The sequence below is a fragment of the Temnothorax curvispinosus genome, unplaced genomic scaffold (assembly GCF_003070985.1).
Source record: "Temnothorax curvispinosus isolate PA1 unplaced genomic scaffold, ASM307098v1 QBEX01008959.1, whole genome shotgun sequence".
NCBI lineage: Eukaryota > Metazoa > Arthropoda > Insecta > Hymenoptera > Formicidae > Temnothorax > Temnothorax curvispinosus.
The window spans coordinates 473,554-482,142 of NW_020218739.1; the positions used below are offsets into that span (position 1 = coordinate 473,554).

Sequence of the window (8,589 nt, forward strand, 5' to 3'; positions counted from 1 at the left end):
CTCATAAAATCGATACAAATCGATTCTGACTGCAAAATAAGATTAATTCGGAGAATTTAATTTAGGAATATCCTTGCTCGTTCCTCGCGAGGGTATCCAGAGGGAGATCTCAGGGACCGTCCTGGAAGGGCGTTTCGCGAAACCGCGTCGCACGTTTCGAGAGAGCCGGCGGCCGGCGGCCGCCTTTGCCGCGCCGGTATAAATGCGAAGGCGCGGACGAAAATCATCTCAGTGTCGAGCGCGAAAAAAGCCGGGGCGGTGTGCTGCTGCCTCGATCTACTTACCGTTTCTCAATCGCGCAACACACGCGGGCAGTCGCCCATGTGCACGCGTGCAACCGGCGCCAGCGGGAAAAACCCGTGAGGAGGAGACTCCCACGACAGATATTTCCCAGCGACGTTTCGGAAAGGAAATTCGCAAACCGATCCGGAAACCATCGCTGACACTTGAACTTCCGGATTTTATTTTTCCCTCTTTTCCCGCACCCTCCCACGTCATCGTCGTCATCCCCGCGAGCGATCACGGATCAGTCCAGTCTCCAGTCTGCAATTGTTGTCGGACTCTCTTTGCCGATTTCTCCTTCGCTCGCGTCCTCCCTAATTTATGATCCGCGTCCACGACATAAACGGTCGCGATTGTCGCGGACGAGTAAGTCCTGATGTTTCTCGGGATGACTTGAAAGCGAGGGAAAGAGAGAGATAGAGAGATTCTGTCACCGTCGATATCCGTGCCGATATGGAAGAGGAACGGCGCGAAGATTGTGCAAGATATTAGAGAGGAATATCCTTGTCATTGCTGATCCGAGAGAGTTGCTGATAATTGCAAGGTACTTACATCTCGTGATTTATCTTTCGATCGTGATGCTTGAATTAATTGCTATTCGTTAAATTATTCATCTTAATTAAATTAAATTGAATTAATCGAATGCTTTTTGTGAGACGTTTATGCGAAATTAATTTTCTATCCAGTTAAACCGATAATTATTGCACGTTCTATGTACAATTTAATTAAGATAGTTAGAATCAATCATCCTGACGTGGGGGATGCGAAACTTGTTTATTCTTTTACGACATTTTTCGTTATTCCTACGTCCAATTGTTACGTAAAATATTAATATAGTATTTATTTATTTATTTATTTACTTATTTATTTATTTATTTATTTTTAATACGTTGAAGCCAATATATTGCGCTCGAAAAATTACTCGCAGAGAAACCTGCTCGCGAGATCGCGCGTATTGCCAATTCGCTCTCGTGCCGTTCGCCAAAATAGCAGCCGGAGCACGTAAACAAATCTCGTATTAATACACTTCGTGACGCGCATATTGTCGGTCACGAAAATCGTCATCGCGATTCGGAAATTGCAGCGCGTCCCGATACTCCTCGATTCGGCTTCGCGCAAAAATCTCTTTTTTTTTTCAGCTTTAATAATTACAAGGTGACCGTGCTCGTGCCGCAACGGTGTGTCGATCGGATTGCGCCTGTCACCCGCGATCACCGTGAATACGATACGACATACTTACGATCCAAATCCCAACTTTAAACGGATTTAAAAAAAAATACAGAAAAAGATACATGCCGTATCACTCAAAATTTTTCGAGCGGGACGTGACGGGCCATCGTTTCGCTTTTTTAATCGAAATCACGAACTGCATCCGCTCGCAATTGACTCAAGTATCGCAGATCCTTTTGACAGATGGACATCGTCCGAAATATTTTTGTGCAAATGCGTTATTGCACGTTGATGGCAACGTGCATTTTTCTCGCGGCACGCGAACCGGAAACCGAGACGTGGGGTAATGTTAATTTGTAATTTTCGGAATGATTCATTCGTGATTCATTCCCCTTCATTATGTGATTGTTTTCGAATGCAACTTTATCGGCAGCTTACAAGCTTACAAATCTTGGAATAAAAATTAAAATTAAGATAATTAGAGCCAATGTATTGTAAGTCTGATTGAAAAGAGATAAATTTATTTTACGTCTCACAACTGTACGATATCAATCAAACTTGTGTGGGATGCAAAATTTATTAATTTTTATATATTTTTGTATTAAAAAAATTATACGTGTGTGTGTGTATTTTTTGTACAATGAAAATGACGTCAATAGGAGCGCATGATAGCTTGTTGAGCATTAATAGGCAGGAAGGGCGAGTACCATCCAAGGCCCTTAATCCGCTCATAATCGTCTAATAAGGATCTCACGGCGGCTGGGATGCGTCTTTCATAGCGCATAAAACGCATGAGAATCTGCACGGCTGACATTTGCAAACAGATTTATAACGTTGTTAATCCTCGTCGATCTTATCGAATAAACTGCAGGCGTCGAAGCGGCGTGGCATGATGAATAGACGCGCGATGGTGACGATAAGTCTTGAACTGTAATCCACAAGTGCCGCGTTAATGGGTTAAATTGCGTTAAAACGTGCGAAACTGATTGAGGATCTAGCGGCGATAACAGGCTCGTGAGTCACGAGCCCTTGCTGCTGGTTTCTTAAGCGTTTCGAGTGGTCGAACGATCGCTTAATCGCGCGATCATTATTCAATTATTAGTGCGCCGCGCGAAATCGCGCGCGGTGCGATAAACACAGTAAACGTGTTTAAGAAGTTAAATTCCGTTAAAAATCCTTCTGTCACGCGATCTACTCTGATTGGTTTTTATCGATGCGCAGATTAAAAAAAAAACACACACAGATTGAATTTAAAAAGTATTTATCTCGCATCGATCATCTCTCCGCGAACGTTAATAAAACAGCGATGAAGTGCGAATGAATAATGCAAGAGCTGATCGCGCAGATCATAACGCGGACGTTATCGATTGGCGTGGAATCAATTAATCCGAGAAACGCACATCTGTGGAAATATCTCTTCGATTTTTTTTCTCTATTAACAACAGCGAATTCTCTTTGTAGATATTAATGCTTGTACAATGTGATCGGGCGAGTTAACACTTCTCATCGCGGATCAAAGTTACGCGAGTTCGTTTAGATCGAGGTCCCCAAGTTGGGCGCTCGAGGAATTTTCTGCACGAGTGCGATCGCGTGTTATTATTGTAGTATCATTATTCTCAACGATCGGCACGAATCTCGCGCCGGAAGCGGGATTCGCCGAACGGCTCATCGAACTTTTTCTTTTAGAGTCGAAAAAGAGACGTGCAACGAGAGCCGATCATAGGTATACGAAGTCAATTAAACATTAGACCATCCTATAAATAATGCGATATAAAAAGGAGCTTGATTTATTCTTTAGCTCAAAACGGAAAGACTTTTATCGCCAGGAAATTACAAATTTAACATGAAGATGGGAAGAAGTTGTAAATAACAACACTAATTTGTAGTGTCAAATTATATACTCATTTTAATCATTCTTAGGTCGCCAGTGTTCCTACTCAGTCGTTAATTTAACTAAACCAGTAAAGTTAAAATAATAATAAGATAAAATGTTTTGTGTTAATAATAATATATTTCGACACATATATGATAGTTAAAAATAACAAAATGTTATTCAACTCAAGGTATTAATTTAAATTTTATCCTTTAATATCTAACAATGTGGAAATTTATTTTGGATTAAAATAAAAATATCAAATTTTTTTGTTTTATTTCAAAAATATCTCTAAAAGAACCGCATTACTTATAGGATGACTCAATAATATATTCCAGACATTATTACGTCGAATCTAATCCAATCAATGTAATGTTTAAAGGGCTCTAGTCGCACGTCGTACTTTAGACTGTAATTATCTATCGAATGATAACGAAACTATTTATTTAATAATGACATCCTGTTAATGCACCTCGTCATTCTTTTTAGTCGCCTGGTCACGCTCTGAGGTGCACGATGATCACGCAGATGAAGCTTTGGTGGAAGATCCTTCGCTCCGGCGACAAGAATGGTGTAAGTCACTTAATCCCGCGTTACGATTACGCGTTGCGATTAGCAGCACCGTAATTAAACACGTCCGCGAACGGTGCCGCATTCTTCGACGATACCGATATTACCAATTCCGAAACGTGGATGCTCCACGTTTGCGCGACGCGTTGCGTAACTTATTCGGTAAGTACTTGGTCGTCTCGCGAAGTAAAGCGAAATGTCAAACGGCACGAGAAGATGATCCCTATTGAGATACTTATTTATTCGAGTGTATACGGAACAAAGGCGAGATGCAACCTTTTGCCAAGATTCCTTCTCGCGGAAAATATCGATGTAACACGAAAGGCACAAAATGACTACTTTATGAAGCCGGAACGAAGAAACGCGGATACATTAATAAGTAATAAAAATATGATAATAAGTAAGTAAGAATAGGTAATTGGTGTAGAGGATACATTTATTTCCTGCCTCTGATCAATTCTCGGCTCGAAACGTTGCAATCGTCGCTAGAATAACTATCGCGAGCATCACGCACGCAGAAAGAAGCTTTGTTAAACGAGGCCGTCGAAGGGGAGACGATCGTTTATAAATAAATAAATGGATAAACCGGCGGCGAAGGTGGCAGATCGGCCTTCTCAGTCATCGTCCTTCGACGCCGCGGAATTTTTGAAGCTAGCGTGCGTAACACTTCGTTCGTTGTAACATTCCGCATCCTTTCGCTCGATTTTCCGTCTAACAGCGTCAACGTAGGCGTCTAACAGCGTCTAACAGCGTCAACTATAAACAATTCTTAACCACCAATTTGCATATATTCATTATTTTATTTATCCGTTGAGTTTTTATTTATTTCTCGAGCAAACCCTCGTGATTGCATCAAACTCTAAACGTGTGCTCTACTGGTATTCGTGTATCTGCAAGACCGAGGGACGGAATTATTCTTTAGCTATTCGGAGCTCTTTAGCTATTTGTCTAAGTCCCGTGCTTATTGTTAAGCTCGGAAGCGAATTTCCATACGAAATCCGACGCCGATGTGGGTCTCATAGCCCCGAGCGCACGCGATCCTTGACGGAACCTTCGGCTAGCTTACAAACCTCTTTCTCGCGATCCGAATGATAATGCCTAACGACGGAGACACATTGTTACGAATGATCTACTCGACGCAGGTGAATCTTTCGTCTCGGTGAAATAACGCGTAAGAGCGTATCCGTTTTTCGGCTATTTTTCGAATGTGAAATGATAACGCACGCCGGACGCGTTATCGCATCGCTGTTCGACGCTATCACTGCCGTAACTTTTGCGTCGAACTTGCGGAAGATACTCGCGAATCGCTTGACACACGTGCCAATTCATATCTATCGAAACAAAGAGAAAGAGAGAGAAAGATATCTGGACGACGCTTTAATACCGTTTCTTTACGCCAATAGAAGGAATTAGGGTTGAATCATCATTAATAATAATTGTATCCGCGGTAAATATTTCACGAAACAATCCGACGTTTGCAGATCCTCGCAGGCTTAGTTGCGCACTCCGGCCAGATTTCCGTGGGTCTTTCCCAGGGATACAGCGCGATCCTGATACCGAAGCTCCTGGAGACGAACTTCGCGGACCAGTCGCAGGCTTCTTGGATCGCCTCCCTCGGTGTCGTCTCGAATCCTATCGGTGCCCTCGCCGCCGGGATCTGCGCCGAATGCCTCGGCCGCAGGTTCGCGATCGCCCTGGCCACGCTGCCGCACGTCGTCGGCTGGTTGCTGATCGCGTTATCGAGGAGCGTGCCGATGCTGTACGCCGGCAGATTCGTCAGCGGCCTCGGCACCGGCATGGCCAACGGACTCTATCTCTATGTCAGCGAGGTACGCGGAAACGCACGTACAATACTCTACGATTTCATTAATGAAGTGTATAATTAAATTAACGACATATCGAATAGAAGCAGTGGCGACCTACAAGAATGATCAAACGTGACCTAAATTAAATATAATTTGACACTACGAATTTAACAGAGTATTTCTGATTTTCTTTCAGACGGCAGCGCCAGATCAAAGAGCGTGGCTCGCAAGTTGTGGACCAGTTCTGGTTTCCCTGGGTGTCTTAATGGTCTACACCCTGGGTGCCATCACGACGTGGCAAAGGGCGGCCGCTATCAGCATCGGACCCGCGATTCTGTCGCTCGCGTTGACACGGTAATCGCTTCCTCGACATATCCATTTTTTTCGGCAATTGTAAAGTAAAAAGTCACGAAAGTTCGTACGTTTCAAATTCTATTCTACATATTTCGGCTGACAATCTATCGACAAAATTTATAGTAGATAGTGAAAATATATTCTTGACAGATTTGGCTATCCGGCTATAATTCTTCAATATAGCTGAATGAAATGGTCTGTTTCTGCAGGATGCTACCGGAAACTCCCGCCTGGCTGGCCTCGAGGGGTCGAACGAACGAAGCGAAAGAGGCTCTTCTGTGGCTGCGAGGTCCCGGACTAAACGTCGACGAAGAATACCGGGAACTCTGCGAGACGAACGCGAAGCGGAAGGAGAAGAAGGAGAGTCTCCTACGAGCGCTGCACAAGCCCAACGTGTGGAAACCGTTCCTGATACTCCTCGCCTTCTTCGCACTCCAGCAACTGTCCGGCATCTACGTTATCCTGTTTTACACCGTGAACGTGCTCAAAGATATCGGCATTGACGTGAATGAATACGCGGCCAGCGTCGGCATGGGTGTCATCAGGCTGTTCGCGTCGATCTTCGGCGCCGGTCTGGCCAACAGCTTCGGCAGGAAGATCCTGGCATTCGCCAGCGGCTCCGGGATGGCCGCCGCCGCCGTGGGAGTGGCCCTTTCCTTCAGGTTCGCTTCAACCCCTTCAATCCTTTCAAATTTTATATTTTATAATATACGAAGAACGATGAATATAAGCAAATTAATTTTTTATCTGCACTTTCGTACTTTTAATTTGGATATCTTTCTGGAATTCTTCGTTTCTTCTTATTTTTCAAGGTTCTAGTGATCCTTAGAAATAATATGACTTTCTATATCCCTAGGTTCAAATTGCCATCGTGGGTGCCACTATTTTGCATCGGGACTCACGTGGGCGCGTCCATGATCGGCTTTCTCACGTTGCCGTGGGTCATGACCTCGGAATTGTACCCGCTAAGGTTCAGGGGCAGCCTGGGAGGTCTCACGACCAGCATCGTGCAGATATTGACGTTCGCCGCGATCAAGACTTATCCGGACCTGAACGCTGTCGTAGGTCTGGAGTTCACGATGTGGATATTTGGCGCGGCCGGCGTGCTAGGCGCGATCTTCGCCCTGGCGATATTGCCGGAGACCCGGGGACGCAGCCTCGACGATATCGAGATGAAGTTCTCCAGCAAGCCGAGCGACAGCTTGACGTACACCCCCAAGATCTTTCCCAGAAAGAACATCATTCTCCAGCGATTCACTTCAATCTCGGAGGAGAAACAGTCGAATATCGCGGCGAATGCGTACGTCTATGACAATTTCTGCCTGGAGCTGTCCCCGGAGAAACTGGAAAAGGATCTCAAAGTTCCTGAGAAGGAATCGACTCGTGATCAACGAATCATAACCAGCATCGCGTTCGAACACGTGTGCGTTTAGCGCGAGAAATTCGGAAAAACTTTTATCAGAAACAATTCCTACGCGAAATTATATGGTTTTAGATTACATTTAAGATATTTATTTATTTTATACAATTAATAAGCTGAGAAATATGTTGTTCAGTGTGATTGTAATTGATACAGATACCGTTTTTGTATCTATCGTCGCCAAATGTTCCTTCAGTATTACGAACATTCCTAGGAGCGTGGTATCGAAAATTAAACTTATGTAATATTTTTATAATGATTACGCATAATTGTACATACATACTTCCTGAAATTTTATATAACTTTTATATAAGTAACTTTAAGTAATTTTATGTAATTTTTTGACATTTATACAGAAACTTAAATATTTTTCCTGTATAAATTTTCTCAGTGCTGTTTTTTTATTTCTAAAAACATATTTTTTACACAGATTGAAACTGTGTGTACATCTTAACAAGTTGTAAATATTAATTAAATATAAAATTTATTGTATAGTATAATATTAATTACGTGTATTTGCATAAAATGACAAGAGCCATCAATTTTCACTCTTCCTGTAAATATTCATCTTTCTTTCACCCCCCGATAAAACGTTCGCTGAAAGTGATATAAAAGCTTGGCAGTTTTGACTTTGTATTTAAATATAATTTATGTTAAATGTGAATCAATCTGTATTTAAATAAAATTAGAGAACTGCGAAATTATACTGGTGTGTAAATCCGAGTAGAGAAGATTTTCGAGGCTAAAATGGATTATTGAACCGCGCAGAGTGGTCGACTCGTAGTCAGCAGATCTCTGATTTAGTGATTTAATTCTGATTATCATCCTGCATACGCCCCGATTTTAGAGGCTGATTGGAGAGTTTGAAGGTTTGCGGATAAAAGAAAATATGAGAGGTGAATTGTAATCCATTTCAGGAACAATAAACTCTTTCAATACAACACAATATGTGAAAATAAAACGCAATGACGTATATTGATTATAAATGTTCGTGATACAGATACATGATATCGGTAAGAACCCCTTAAAATATCATATCCATGTAATATGACATTACATTTTGCAAAATCGTATGCGGGGATGGAGTATAGAAAAAATACTTTTCTCGATCGTAA

The 8,589-nt window shown here is 42.5% G+C and overlaps 1 protein-coding gene across 1 annotated transcript; it reads left to right on the forward strand.

Annotated features, from left to right (window-relative positions):
- The first annotated feature begins 246 nt into the window (after window positions 1–246).
- LOC112458512 (facilitated trehalose transporter Tret1-2 homolog) lies at window positions 247–7,782 on the forward strand. Its single transcript, XM_025022196.1, has 6 exons — window positions 247–826; window positions 3,815–3,898; window positions 5,377–5,724; window positions 5,897–6,054; window positions 6,264–6,716; window positions 6,911–7,782. Exons 2-6 carry the CDS (start codon window positions 3,842–3,844, stop codon window positions 7,485–7,487), a joined length of 1,593 nt encoding a protein of 530 aa, XP_024877964.1. The 5' UTR covers window positions 247–826; window positions 3,815–3,841; the 3' UTR covers window positions 7,488–7,782.
- Window positions 7,783–8,589: the final 807 nt, after the last annotated feature.

What these genes read in the sequence shown, in the direction of transcription:
- LOC112458512 (XM_025022196.1), top strand. Translation starts at nt 3,842, where the DNA reads ATGATCACGCAGATGAAGCTTTGGTGGAAGATCCTTCGCTCCGGCGAC. An exon ending in GCTCCGGCGACAAGAATGGT is followed by an intron (nt 3,899 to 5,376) that starts GTAAGTCACTTA and finishes CGACGTTTGCAG; the next exon opens with ATCCTCGCAGGCTTAGTTGC. An exon ending in CTGTCGCTCGCGTTGACACG is followed by an intron (nt 6,055 to 6,263) that starts GTAATCGCTTCC and finishes CTGTTTCTGCAG; the next exon opens with GATGCTACCGGAAACTCCCG.